The 15,758-nt window shown below is 37.9% G+C and overlaps 1 protein-coding gene across 1 annotated transcript in view; it reads left to right on the forward strand.

Annotated features, from left to right (window-relative positions):
- Positions 1-15,758, forward strand: part of RYR3 (ryanodine receptor 3) — a 473,873-nt gene that overhangs the window by 313,058 nt on the left and 145,057 nt on the right. The window contains exons 45-47 of the mRNA XM_049790221.1: positions 10,950-11,130; positions 12,837-12,948; positions 15,617-15,737. Coding sequence (XP_049646178.1) covers positions 10,950-11,130; positions 12,837-12,948; positions 15,617-15,737 — 414 coding nt within the window. The remainder of the gene's footprint in view (positions 1-10,949; positions 11,131-12,836; positions 12,949-15,616; positions 15,738-15,758) is intronic.

Raw genomic sequence — 15,758 nt, forward strand, 5'->3', positions numbered from 1 at the left:
CCTGAGCGTCACCGGGTGTGGCCAAAAAAAAAAAAAAGAAGAAGAATTGAGAATGGTTAGGATTAAAGGTATAAAGTGTGGGAACCAGTATATAGTACAGGGGTTAAGATACTTGTCTTTCACACAGCTAATCATTAGCACAAAATGAGGGGCTATGCCCGGATAAAAGAATATTACCATATTCTCTTCATACTCAACAAACCTATCAGTAGTTTTCCATGGCTATTTGAAGAAATTGTACAATAATGGCAGCTTATTGTTGGGGTAGTGACCCTCAATTTTCATGTCCTGATGTATGTGGACTCTGTTTTGATATATTGATTCAAATGATAAAGTCTGAAACATAAATTATCTAACGCAGGAAAAAAAGCAAAAAAAAAAATTACTTCACCAAGATTATTTATCCAGAATGGCAAAATTTTGAATTTTGTACTTATCACAAATTGATTTTAAGTAGGAAATAAGAAGTTTGACAGGTGACAGATAACCAGAAAGCTGTTATTTTTTCTGCTGGATTGACTCTGAGGTCTGAGCATTGTTATCTACTTCATTGCTTGTACTGAGATTCTAGGATTAGTGACAAGAAAAAAAATGGGCTCAATAAATCATTGAATTAATGGTCACAGGGAAAGTAGTATTTTTGTTCACTCCCTGTATTAGTTTATTCACTTATCTCTAGCAACTCTCCTTGCCAGTTAAGGTGGAAATTATACCTCTGAACCATTTGTGATGACTTAGTTCATTCAAGTTTCCTTCAGAATAAAAGCTGGTATTGTAAAAAAAAAAAAAAAAAAAAAACTTTCCTACAGTATAAAAGTTGACAATATCAAAAAAAGAGCTTTGAGTTCTGGCAATCAACACTGTCTTGTGATTCTCTAATTTAACTAAAACTATCTCTAGACTCGTTCATGATAAGCTCCAAATGTCTTTTCTCATTACACTAGAATTTTACCGGAAATAGGTTTTGGTTCTTTTCCTTGAGACTAATTATCTTTGAGAAAATGGACAGTTCAATCTCTTGTAAACAACGATTGTTAATTGATCTGGTAATACAAAGATTGATGGCAAGTTTCAGCTTCCCATCTAATAATTTTGAATCTTAACCCTTAGCCTAAGAAGAGCTTGTTCATTTATTTAAGAAATATTTTGAATACTCGTTATATTCCTTCTATTAACATAATACTTCAACAAATAAAGCTAGATAATTCTCACTGTAAGCCCTCTTGCTATCACATATGCATTCTAAGGAGACATGAAGAATCAATGGATAGAAAGTAGAAAGATCATATCCCTACTCTCACTCATACAGGTAAATGCCTACTTTAGAATTGAATGGGGAAAAATCATTCCTATTTCTATCCAATCTCTCTGGATTGTTGAAAACAAGAGTAATAGAAATATTACAGATGATAGAGTACTTGCCTTACACACCACACGAGACTCAATTTTGATGCCTAGCATTCAATATGGTTCCCTTTGCCCCACCAGGAGTGATCTCTCAGTTCAGAGTCAGATGTAAGCCCTTGGCACCTCCAAGTGTGGTCCTAAAACTAAATAAAAGCGAAATGAAAAAAGATAACGATGTGAAAACAGTGTTGAGAAACTTTGAAGACAGTACTGGGAGGACATTCGCACTATTCATTATCATTTTAGAACTCAAGAAAAGATGGTTATAAGTCCCTTAGCAAAACTAGCCTACCTCCACTTGCTTTCTCCCTTGAAATTCCTTCAAGGTCAATCTTCAGTTTCCTTGGGGTAGATTTGGTTGGTAGTCAAGGCAGGCCAGCTTGCTGAGTTACAGGTAATTAGAAAGAGAATGTTCACTCTCTTCTAATCACAGCATCCTCTCTACCTTGTAAAATCTTTGGAAAGGTTGTTTTCCTTGGATCTCTAATTAGCAGCGATGGTTGCACTTCAGTTCCTTCCTCTTTCTGGGTGCCCTCTGCGTCCCCCACAGGCATTCACAATTCAGTAATCAAACGATGGCTCCCCGAGTCAGTTGTAGAAGCCAACCTAATTAGCTCAGATCTTAAAGACCCGAGGCTTGGATAAAAGAAGACCAATTTGGCAAATTTCAATCGCGAACTCAATATAAAACTAGAAGTAGGTATTTTCCAATTCTGTTGCGCATTGTCATCTCTGGCCCATTAAATTCCACAATGCTGATCACTGTGGGAAAAGCTAAGTGGAATTCAGCCTGTGGTAAAGACTATAGCTGACCCACAAGTGTTTTCATCCTGACAACGAACAGAATCAAAGCACAAAACTTAAATAAGTGTGATTATTAGAGTTCTTTTCTTCCCATTTTTGACACTTAAAGTTTCAAAAGTTTAACTTCATTATTTTTGTATTGACACTGCAGTACCTCTTTAGTTTTGGAGACTGACAACATTCCAAAGCAATTTTTAATTACAAATATAATTAAGAATAACTTAATTAAGAATAACTTTTCTCTCCACCCCCAAATCCACCAGCAACATAATGTAGCACCACTTCCTCCTGCAAAGGCATACTAAACAAAGGGGAAATTGTACGTGTAAAATAAGCTCTTATCTACTAGGGATAAGAACTCATACTTGTTTACAACACAGGGACATCTCCCACCCTGAACATATGTCATGGGGGAACAACTTAGGCTCCAGGGAACTAGACACCGACAGCCCAACTTTGACTCCTGGGTCCCAGACATAGAAACGACAGAGTTCTCCAAAACAGCTCCAGGAACCAAACCCCCTCCAGGGCATTCACAATGCTGCTCTGACGCCATCATGCGCCAGTTCTAAATTTATAACCTGACAATGAGGAAATGGGAACAAATTTATCTAGAGCAAGTTGTCCTTCTTCACAGCTAACGATAAGACAAAATCAGAAAACATGTCACCCTTTGATCTGTGCAAAAGTCAAGATTGGTATATACAGACGACTGGTTGTTACAATCAGGACTGGACAGTACGCATCCAGGGACCAACAACAGCAACAAAAAGCTCTAGCCTAGCTTTTGGTCTACGATTTGTTCAACAAACAAGATCTCCAATTCCAGAGGTCTGACTTAGACAACCGCAACTGAACGGGTCTTCCGGAAACATAACGAAAGACCTTCTCCCAGGCTCCATCCTAGGAGCAACATAATGACCAAGACCACCAATTACAGAAGATGTATTAAAACGACACTGAAGAAGCAGAACTGTTAGAACCACAAAGAAAGACTCCATCATAAGCTCCATTTACTTGAACTGCACAGTCACCAAGATCTCTAGATACAGAGGTCTGATGTTACCATCCAAGATGAAGCAGAAGTCTTCCATACACCACCACAAAAGCACCGAGGAAGAGTAAATGATCATGCAAGGAGTCTATAGTTAATCCCATGACAGTATACTTCAGGGGTGGAGAAACCCTGTATCTCCTAGGCCAAGGGAATTCCCTCTACAATATCCCCAATAGTTACTGTGCCTTTGCAGGGGGAAAAAGAAAAGGGGGAAAAAACAGAACAATCATTGTTCCACATATTTATCGATTGATCGATTTTTTGACGTCTTTATTTTGGTGTAGAGATTGAATTTGATGTCTCCAAAATTATTTTATTTTATTTTATCTTATTTTTCTCTTTCTTTTTGCACTCCAGCATGATTTGATTTCAGAACCGAGACTATTGAGTGGTGCTTGTCTTTATTGCTGTAGTGCTCACTGGATATTTAAATTGATATTTCTTTCTGTATTGTTGTGGTGTTTCAATTACCTTTTTCACATCCTCTCTCTAACTGAGGTTGAAAGCCTCTAGAAGGACTTTGCCCATTTTCAGCGTATTTGACTTTTTTTTCTTATTATTTTGTACCCCAATTTATTGCTTTTCTGTCCTTCAAACAAAACCACTCGATTTATCTAGCTCCTCCTCTTCAATAGAGGGGGAAACAAGGGAGGGTACCAGGACCAAACAGATATATGATCACTAATAGTAAGCTAGACCAAGAGGGGTCCACCTACTCTAGCAGCCTAGTGGGGCGAGGTTGGTGGGGGATATGGGTTGCAGAAAGGGAACTGGAATGGGGGTAGGACATATTTGGTAATGGGTATTCCCCTAATTCAATGTTAATATGTACCTAAAATACTACTGTGAAAGATATGTAAGCCATTATGATCAAAAAATTGTGTTTTAATCAGAAATGTTCTTTGACTTACATGTATTATTATATTATATTAATTATATTATATGTTATATTACTATATTATGTTATGCTAGTTCACCTCAATATGTTAATCAATTTTGTCTCTTGAATAAATTCTTACAATAAAAAAAAGAATAACTGTATTCAAATATGTGATTCTGGGGCCAGAAAGATAGCACAGTGGTAGAGCATTTGCCTTGCAGGCAGCCGACCCTAGACAGACCCAGGTTCAATTCCCAGCATTCCACATGGTCCCCTAAACCTGCCAGAAGCGATTTCTGACTGCAGAGCAAGGAGTAACCCCTGAGAGCTGCCAGGTGTGGCCCCCAAATAAAAAAAAAAATCAAATATGTGATTCTTCTATTGATTTTTTCTAAATATTCTTCCTGTGATTAAACTGGATCAGATATGAATGTCATCTTCAACTAATAGGAATACTAATCTGAACTTAGCATTATCATCCTTTCTGAGTTTTTGTACAAATTGCTCAATGTCATTCAGTCCCTCCTTGATTTCTCTCAACTTACTCTTTCCACCAGCTATAATTATAATTCTTGTATCCTTTTAAGTCTTCTAGAAATGTCTAATGGATTCTAGCTTAATAAAAGCAGAATTTTGTGATGTCACACATAACATAAAGCTTTCTTATAAACCTTTTTTGCTTCTTTGGAGGATTGAGCTATGCGATTTTGAATGCATCGTTATGGGTTGTTTAAATTTAATGAAAGTTTTCTGAAGCAAATTACACAATCCTAAAACTTACATATAAAAATCTTTAATTTCAACTGCAGTTCAAAATGGTGAATGACAGGAGCACATTTCAGTAGACAAGGTTTAGTTCTACATCAAATGTCTTTGATGTAGACTGGGCTTTCCAGGGCTGACATGTCAAGATGTATCAAATGTGTTTAAGTATAATTTTGTGTGAGCAATGACACAAATTGTCAACATTTAGATAGAAAACTCAAATCTAGTGATCCTCTGGACAAGAGGGGGAACATCTCTGCATATGGGTTAGTTGTAAACCAACTCTACAACTAAAACTGGCATGATTATCTCAACTAGATAAATGAAATCCTATGAGATTATGCAGCATGTATGATATGAGTGATTGACTCGAAATCTAGACAAAAACCCAAGTTCTTTGGGTCACCTCAGATGCTCAATGTCTATATATCTAACTTGATTCATTAACTATTTTATTAGGTGAAGTACCTCAAAGGCAGATTGCATGCTTTGCCTAGCAATTTTTATGAGTCCAGAGTTCTGTCTGTAGCACAAAAGTACACAATTCTCAAAGCACAAAAGTTTATACTTTTTATTAATCATATATGAAAATCCTACCATGATTAGTTTAAACTCTATCTAAAAATTTCACCTTCCAAAAAGGTAGAGCTCAGCTCTTCTCTCTCGAAGTATATGTTGGATTCAGCAAATCACAGATAATAAGGATATAATAGAAATAATCATGTGTGGCAAGATTCTAAAAGGCATAGCAGCTTCTGCATGTCTTTCAGATCTTTGTTCTATGGGGAACAAGCTTTCATATCACCAAAACACTGAAGTCAGCCTATGTAGAGTTCACACAATAAGAAACTGAGGCCTCCAACCAACAACTATGTGAGTAAGTGAGGAACGTGAAGTTCTACATCTGTTCAAACTTTCAAAAGATCTCCCTGCTGGATACTGAGATCTATAGATACAGAGGTCTTATTTCATCACCCAGGATGGAGCAGAAGTTTTCCAAACACCACGAAAGCACCACCGGTAGAGTAAATGAACCTGAACGAAGTCTATAGTTAATCTCGTGACAATATACCCCAAGGGTGGAGAAACCCCATAGAGCTAAGACCAAGTGAATTCCTTTTCGAATGACCCCATTATTTACTGTGTCAGTGCAGGAAGAAAAAAAAAAGAAGGCAAAAAGCACAAAACATTTTTATCTTTTATATATTATTTTTTTCTTCATTTATTATTATTATTTTTATTTACCTATCTACTTTTTGTCGATTTCTTTATTTTGGTGTGGTTATTGAAGTTGTTGTCCCCATTTATATTTATATTGTTTTTTTTTCTTCTTTTCTTTTCTTTCTTTAGGTGTTCTGCCATGTTTTTTAACTCAAGACCATGGCTTTTTTTTTTTTTTTTTTTGTGGTGCCTATCATTATCACTGGAGTGCTCACTGGATATTTGACTCTTCTTTTTGTACTGTTGGGGTGTTTCACCTTCTTTTTCTCCTTCATCTCTCAAACTGACGATGAGAGCCTCTAGAAGGATGCCCCATTTTCGGCATATTAGACCTTTACCCCAGTTTATTACTTTTCTCTTCTTCAAATAAAACCACATAACTCGAACTATATAGTCCTTCCTCCCAATTAGAGGGAGAAATAAGGGAGGCACCAAGACCAAGACTACTAGTAGTAAGCTAGGTACAGAGGGGACCACAATTTCTCGCAGCCCCAGGGGTGAGGGAGAAGGATATGGGAGGTAGGACGAACACAGAGGGGTAGGGAGGACAAATCGGTGATGAGAATCCCCCTGATTTTATGTAAATGTGAACCTGTAATATTATTATCAACAATATGTAAACCACTAAGATCAAAATAAAAATTATATTAAAAAAAAAGATCTCCCTCAAGATACATAAAATGGACACGTATTTCTTTAGAATATTTTGGTTTTTTTTCTCTGACAGCTATAATTCTTACTAAATGTTGTCTTATATAGTGACGATTCTAACCGCTTTTCTTCTTCTCTTTTTGAGCTGTTTAACAAGGAATCTTAGAGAAAGAGTCCCCCAGATTAATGCTTATGATTGAACCATAATTGTTCTTATCACCCCCTTATGGGCCAAGAACACCACGTGGCATTGCTCCTTTTTTGCATAGGCACATTAAAATGGGAAAATACTATACATATAAATAAGATCCTATCTAATAGAGATTGGTACAGACTAATCTTATAGTGCAAAGGGACCTTACACCCTGAACATTGACATAACGACCTGGCACAGACCTCAGAAGAAAGGGCATTCCCCTGAACCAGGGAAGCCATCCACAAAACATCCAGACTGGTCTATAGCATCACCTGGAAGCAATCCTCTACCAAGGAAGACTCTACACTGCTCAGACATTGTCCTGCTCAAAAGAGACTTCCATTAACACTGAGAAGACTTAACAACAACAACGATTTGCTTACAGGACAGGGCTCCCTGCATTGCCCTTTGATTGTAAGGTGAAACCAGAGGACGCTCCACATCCTGACTTCAATGTTGGATATACAGATTCCAGGATCTTAAATACAGAAGCTTGATACCAACAACAGAGACTGTGTGAAAAATATAAGTGTGTTGGCACTACAGACAATGTCTTGGATTGGACGATCTAGCTTGCCTGGAGCCTAGAGTTGGTCTTGTGCCAGGAACCTTCAGGGGTCGGGTCTTTTTGTATTTAGGCCAAGGTTATTTCTTTCCATGTCCCTCATATTTTGGTGGGCCTATGCAAACAACAATTGCCACTCTAACACCATTTTTGCTGTGCTCCTTTGACTCTAATCCTTAAAAAGAACCCAGTTAAGATTTGAGGTCAACTTAAGCTAATATGCATGAATATGGAAATGTAAAAAAAAATGCTATGCCTGTAATGTTTAAGGAGTTATGTAAGTTTTATGGCTTTAGATTGCCTTGTGCGCTGTTAAGAAATATTATAGTGTGTTACAATCTTAATGTTCTTTGGATGAAATTTCAAAGTTGGGATATCAGCAAGGGGACTTCTGAGAATTATGTTATGTATTGTCCTTCCACTGTAACTTTACCTTGTCCTCTTTCTTTGCATCCTTGTTCTCATAATTACAAATAAAAAATTAAAAAAAAATGCAAAAAAAAAAAAAAAAAAAAAAAAGATCTCCCTGCTGACTCAACTGAAAACTTCATGAGACCTCCCACAAGGGCTTAAATATAAAAATTCATAACTTAAAAATCTGAGAAATCATCAATAGCTTATAGATATAGATATAGATATAGATATGTTTATTTGTTTGGGCCACAACAGGCAGTAGTCAAAGCTTACTCCTGGCTCTGAGGTTAGTAATCATTCCTAAAGAATTCAGGGGACCATGTGGGATTCAGGGGGATCCGAATCAAACCTAATTCAACTGCATGCAAGGCAAATCCCCTAGCCACTGTATTATTGCTCCAACCCCAAGCCTGCTAATATTTAAGAATATTTTTACTTAATAATAAATAATACAATGTGCCAAATGACACTTTTTTTTTACAAAGCTCAATCCTCCAAGAAATTGTAATGGTTTTGTAGAAAAAGTTTTTCTTTGGGCTTCCTCCAATACTCAACATCAAAAATCTCTTGAAAATGGCCAGAGCGATAGCACAATGGGTAGGATGCATGCTTTGCATGCAGCTGACCCGGGTTCAATCCCCAATATCCCATATGGTCCCCAAATCTGCTAGGAATAATTTCTGAGTACAGAGTAAGGAGTAACTACTGAGCACAGCTGAGTGTGGCAAAAAATATCTTGAGTCTTCACTCGAAAGGCATGTACATCAAATCATGAAAAATTATGAGTATACTGGTGGCCATGCAGCTGAGAGTTGGCAATCTAGAGAGAAGAGTCCCCCGACCTGTTAAAGTGACACCTGCTGCACCTATCACTGATAATTGCTGTTTCACCAGTGGCCCCTGGTTCAGCACTCAGCTATACCTCTCTGCAGAAACACCAATCTGACCAAAACTGTAGGTATGTCTGTATTTGGGCTGACATCATCAGGACTTCATTGGAGTGAATTTGAGCGCTGTCTTCCTGCCTTCTCATACTCGCAGAAGCCCTGGCAGCCAAAAATATGCCCCACAAAAGCCACAATATCATCAGTAGTTCTCAGAATTCTTGGAAAGTTCGAATTTTTTTTAATACTGTCCTTGTAGGAACACATCAATTTTAAGACCAATGTGTATCTGAAGCCACCTATTGTTCAGAAACAAAAGTAGTTAGAGAATGATCAATTTGCTACAAGAGCTTACTAAACCTGACTATGAACTAATGACTTCACTATGAGATAAAATTAATTTTTGTTGCTGTATTTTTGTTCTTTTATTCTTTTTATCTTTATTTGGTTATTTTATTTTTAATAATTTTTGTTTTGTTTTGTTTTGTTTTTTTTGTTTTTGGGTCACACCCGGCAGCTCTCAGGAGTTACTCCTGGCTCTACGCTCAGAAATCACCCCTGGCACCCTTGGGGGACCATATGGGATGCTGGGATTCAAACCACTGACCTTCTGCATGAAAGGCAGATGCCTTACCTCCATGCTGTCTCTCCAGCCCCTATTTTTAATAATTTTTAAAATAACTTTGCTCTTATTTTTCTGAAAACAAATGTATTATGATCAACCATGTCAACGATATGCTACCTGGTCTTTAAAAATAATAATTTATATTTTAAAATGTCTTGAGTCTTGGGGCCAGAGAGGTGGCTCAAGTGGTAATGTATCTGCCTTGCACAAGATAGTCCCATATGGTCCCCCAAGCCAGGAGCGACTTCTGAGCGCATAGCCAGGAGTAACCCCTAAGTGTCACCAGGTGTGCCCCCCCCCAAAAAAAAACAAAAACAAAATACAAAATAAAATAAAAAAATAATAAAATGTCTTGAGTCTTAACCCAGGAGTGAAATATCAAACACAATAAGATATTAATCTGAGACACAAGGTGTGTCTTATGAACTTGTTTTTAAAAGCCAATAATTAGGGGCCGGAGCAATGGTGCAGTGGTAGGGTTTTTGCCTTGCATGCAGCTGACCCAGGAGAGACCTGGGTTAGATCCCCCAGCGTCCCATATGGTCCCCAGAACCAGGAGTGATTTCTGAGCACATAGTCAGGAGTAACCCCTGAGCATCACCAGATGTGACCCAAAACAAAACAACAACAACAAAAAAGGCAATAAGTAGTATAACTTTAAACTTTGGTTCTGCGTAGCATTAGCTCTCAGTGTGTGACATTTCTACTGCTCAATCATTTCTTCAGGAAATAAGTTCCTGTCATAGTTGCCTATAATTCTCCCAAAGAGAAATTCACTGATTTCATGCAGAGCTTATTTCTCAATAACCACAAGTTTCAACAAGTTGGGATTTTTTTTGAATAAATGATTTCAGAAATATTTTCAAGTCCATCCACACAAAATGGATTATTCTGATATATATTTGAATATATTGACTTGTATACGCACATTATTTCCTACAGATGATGATTGAGGCACATCAACTTCAGTGACCATATTATTCCCTATCAAATAAGAAAGACGATATCCTTTAGCAGCCCCTTTAGCCTTATTAAGGATATAAAGTTTTTTTAGTCCCTAAATTACCTGTGAATGAATCAGAAATCTGTGGCAGAATCAGACATGCATTAACTTACATGCATCTCTAAGGACCTAAATTAAATATAGTATAACAATCTGAACAACACAAAATCTTAAACTAAAAATATTATTTTGTTGTATAATGGTTCGTCTTGGTATTGTGAGGGCCACAACCAAAAGTGCCCAGAGTTTGTTTACTCTTGGCTCTGAGCTTAGGGATCATTCTTGAAGGGACTTAGGTCTATAGAATCTAATTTATCTAAGCATACCTTTATTTCTAAGTATACCTTTTATCTCCATCAGTATTGCCTGCTGATAATCTTAAAAATTGGTAACAAGCACAATCTAATATTTCTTGGCTTCCTCAATTGTGGAGTTGTCTTTTCCGAGAGCAAAATAATGTCCTTTTTTTCTTTTGAGGTGAAAGTGTGGAAGAAAATGCAAGTGTTGTGGTCAAGCTACTCATCAGACGCCCAGAATGCTTTGGTCCTGCCCTCAGGGGTGAAGGAGGAAATGGTCTTTTGGCCGCCATGGAAGGTGCCATTAAGATCTCAGAGAACCCAGCCCTTGACCTGCCCTCACAAGGATACAAGAGAGAAATGTAAGTGAATGAAATTACCTTTGGACATGGTTATGAATGGTGAATTCCAAAGCCTTGTCAGTACAAGGACAACAGAGGATTTGTCATTAACTTTCTCATGGTAGAGAAAGCACAAATCTTTTACACTAATTATTAAGACATTTTTCTTCAATAATTTCTTTATTTAATCACCATGGTTACAGATATGTTCATGGTTGGGTTTTAGTCATGGAGTGTACCCCACCCTTCACCAGTGTTACTTTCCTTCCACTAATGTCCCCCCATTTCCCTCCTCCTAACCCACTCCCCCACCTGCCTTTCATCCCCCTCCCCTGCCTTTCTTCGGGATAGGCATTCTAAGTCTCTCTGCTGTTTGACTCTCCCAATAAGGTCTTCTGCTCTTTGGTACTGTCCTCACTCAAGCCATTCAACCTTGTCTACTCAGGCCAATTGGTAAATCCAAAATGCAGCAAACTTTTTGAGCCAAAACTGTGTCTTCCTTACTTCATCATCACAGAAGGAAGGGGATTACAGGTTAAAAGGACAGAACCACAAAGGTTAAACTCAAGTCTCTTTTTCTGTCTCTCTTTGCCACTCTCTCCTGTCAGGTTTGTGTGTGTATGTGTGTGGTGATGGTGTCAGTGCTAGAACCCAATATTTCGCACATTAAAGGCAAGTGCTCTATTACCAAGGTCACGTCCCTGACCTTCCTTCAGTTATTTAGACCTTGATGTTACTTCATTAAAAAAAAAAAGTAGCATCCTCCATTTCTTTTTCAAAACATGTGAGGACTGATTAAAAGAGTGTTTTAGTCGTATTCCTTAGATTTAAGAGAAAGAAGCGAAACCACAGTATAAATAATCAAAGTACTAAAATGTTAAGGACACATTTGCCAGGTTATCTGGTTGCCTTGTTCTCTTTTCGTTGTGTTTTCTACTCTTTTCTCTCTTTTGTTATAGGATTAGTATCACTAGATTATAGAATGAGTTACCCAGAGTTAGTTATCCAATACTTTGACTTTTGAAATATTTTTCTGTAAGGTGATCTGGTAGAATTAGAAAAAAAAGAAGGGGGGGACCAGAGAGATAGCACAGCGGTGTTTGCCTTGCAAGCAGCCGACCCAGGACCTAAGGTGGTTGGTTCGAATCCCAGCATCCCATATGGTCCCACGTGCCTGCCAGGAGCTATTTCTGAGCAGATAGCCAGGAGTAAACCCTGAGCACCACCGGGTGTGGCCCAAAAACCAAAACCAAAAAAAAAAAGACAAAGCGTAAACTGTCCCAAAAATTTCAGGTAACTGTTTGAGATAAAAATAAGACTCAGATCATATAGGAATCAGAAATAAAGTCAGGACACAAACTCAGCCCCTCATATTTTCAATGTGTTTTTTTCATGAATATCTTGCAAGGAAAAATGAATGAGTTTCTAGTAGGATATTTGGGATGACTTTGTCCTGTGAGTTTGTATGATCTACATAATCAGTACTCAACTTTAAAGTTTATGGAGACCTAGAAATGTCACAGATAAATATATATTAACCCAAATATATTTGAGAACTTAGTGTTTGGAATCACACTGTTACCTTCATATAAGGAGAGAAGATGGTCCAAAGGAAAGACTCAATGTGTATAGAATGTTCAGAGTGCCTCAGACAAATCCAATGAGCTCTAAACACAGGACGTATCTGCAAGATTTCCACACATCCCCAAGACTTGGTTCTTTTTCAGCAGCATGGAAGATGATGAAGATGAAGAAGAGATCGTGCACATGGGAAATGCAATTATGTCGTTTTATTCTGCTCTTATAGATCTACTGGGCCGCTGTGCTCCAGAAATGCATGTAAGTAACAGAGTTCTCGGAAAATAGATATAAAGGGCTTGGACCATGGACATGATATATTTCCTAACTTTATTTTCTTCTTCTCTCTGAAATTTTCCTTTTCTTAGTTCCTTTCACCTAACCTCAAAAGTAGTTTTATCTGATACCTGATTCTGAAGCTGTCTAAAGAATGACCACTCTGCTGGACAGTTCTTCGTTTTGTGTAATTTGTCTGGCTACATATCCTCCCTATCTTATCCAGAGCCTTCCAAAAATATATTCATCTGTCTCAATTTTCTCAAACTGTGACCAACTCTTAATTGTGACCATCAAAATAATGCCCATAGAAAATTCATTTTGTTGGGGTCAAAGAGTATAGCATTAGCCTTGCTCGCAGCCAACCTGGGATGGACCTGTGTTTGATTCCAGGCATCCCATATGAGCCCCTGAACCTGCCAGGGGCAATTTCTGAGTGCAGAGCCAGGAGTAACACCTGAGCGATGCCAGGTGTGGCTCAAAAACACAAATAAGTAAGTAAAAAATAAATAAAAACTTTTTTAAAAAATCCACTTCATTGGTTTTGGGCTACAGCTGGTGGTGCAAAAGGGATTATGAGATGCTACAAAACAAACTCAGGACATGTGTTCAACTGTTTGAACCACATCCATGACCCTTCAAATCCTGTTTTCTTGACGGATTATTCTGTTATGCAATCAGAAAGTAATCTCTTTCTTTGGTTTGTGTTAAGAGTTAAGCTTTATAGACATACCAAAAATGATGGTTCTATTTCTATTTTTATGAGCTGTCTTCTCAGACTTAGCAGCTTTGACCTAAAAAAATTATATGTTCTTCCTCTTCCCATTTTCACCTCCCTAGGTCTGAGAGAGCTTGACCTTATTTTATGTAAGGCCTCAGATCACAAGTGTTAGAGGTAATAATGGTCTTTTGTATGAAAATAGAAACTTTTAAATTAAAAAAGTCATTCTTTAAAAGAATTGCTTGATTTGCTCACTTTGGTGCCTGCTCCTCTCCACAGTGCTCATAGTAGAGCATTTTGTAAAAACATTTACAATGCAGACAGATTGATATAAGTAGCGGAATCAGATATTTAATTTGGTATTGATGAAATTGTATATGTAGTGGCTTTTGAGTTAATAATTAATGTGATTTTATTTTATAATATTTAATAAAATAACTTAAGTGAATGTATTCATTTAATTTAAATGAATCAATAAATATATTGCTACCTATTATATACTTATGACAATAATCTTTATTTCCTACCTAATATGAACCTACTTTATGCTTTTTAATACTGAAGCCTCTAGATCAATTTTTCAACCCATAAATTGGTCTTGATCTATAGTTTGAATAACACTGCATTAGCATATCCAGTCTTAGCATTCTTCAATATAGCCTAGTCTTATCTCATACATAACCTCAAATTTTTGCAAATTCATCGTTAAGTATTTAAGGAAAAATATTTTGATGTGGAAGATATAGGTAAAAGATTCTGGGACTAGAAGTCTAAATCTCAATAAGGGAGTTTGGTTAGGACTCTTAGCTCAGAAATAGAGTAAATATAATAATGAAGCAGCCTTATAGGCATGGACCCATCTTTCTATTTTGCGCTTTTAAATAAAGAAAAAAAAAACCTGTCTGGAAGCAAGAGAATACTAGGGTACTCTGGGGTATTGGAGAAGAGAAGTGTGAGATTTGTGATCCCCTGTCCTCACTTCTTAGAAAGTCAGCTACACCGTTTGCTTGCTGTCAGGAAGAATGCAGTGTAAGATAACTAAGCCCTCCAAATATCCTCTGGGAAAAGCTTTCTCCTTATTTTCCCTCTAGTCTCCTAAATCTCCCTTTCCTTCCCTCTCCCTCCTCCTCTCTGCTTCTCTCTCCTCTCCACTCCCCTCCAACCCCTGCTTTATGATTTTTGTATAAAATGCCGTCATCACTGGCAACCCCCTTCTGCCCCAGGAATAGAAATAGAGGTAGCAACTGACATGACTGCATATGGTGTGAAGGCCCCAGAAAAGGTGCCTTCATAGACTTAGCTGGCATCCATATTTAGTGCTAAGCTCATCACATCAAAATTCCAGAAGCATGCTTGCATATCATGCACTAAGCACTGTACATGCTGGTTGGACCACCTGTAGCTGAATGGTCAGGTAATCACTATTCAGGGTAACTCCACTGAGACCCTCCAGTTATCTGATAGTCTCTGAAGCCCTATTACTCTACCTCTTGTTCTAGCAAGAGTCAAACTTTCTGCAACCTAAAGTTGATTACTGGTAGGTCATTTCAACAGTTAGCAGAATTGCTAGAGTTTGGAATAAGAAAGTAGAGTTGGGAATTCTCAACACATCTATCATGGCTACTAGGACTGACAGCTCTATATCCTATCATCACACTGAGAATCACCAAAAAGCTACTTGGTACCAAAACTGTGTGACCATGATGGTCACAGCAAAGGAAACAGGTTACCTCTTGGCAGAGTTTAGCCCTCACAGTCCAGCCTGAAGAAGAATCGAGTGCATGCTTTTCACATTCACTGTGATCATGAATGTGTAGGGCAGATAGGAAGTCATCGGCACGACCCCTTCAAGAGCCATTTGACTGGAGGTTGGGGTGGGCTGGAGTGGAGTGTGATCATGCCCCTGTTTCATTCTCCAACCCTGCATTGTAGCTTATCCAGACAGGAAAAGGGGAAGCCATCCGGATCAGGTCAATCCTGCGCTCCTTGGTCCCCACAGAGGACTTGGTTGGAATTATCAGCATTCCTCTGAAACTGCCTTCTTTGAACAAAGGTAAGAGAAACTCTAACAGTC

This window comes from Suncus etruscus, chromosome 16 (assembly GCF_024139225.1).
Source record: "Suncus etruscus isolate mSunEtr1 chromosome 16, mSunEtr1.pri.cur, whole genome shotgun sequence".
In the NCBI taxonomy this organism is placed as follows: domain Eukaryota; kingdom Metazoa; phylum Chordata; class Mammalia; order Eulipotyphla; family Soricidae; genus Suncus; species Suncus etruscus.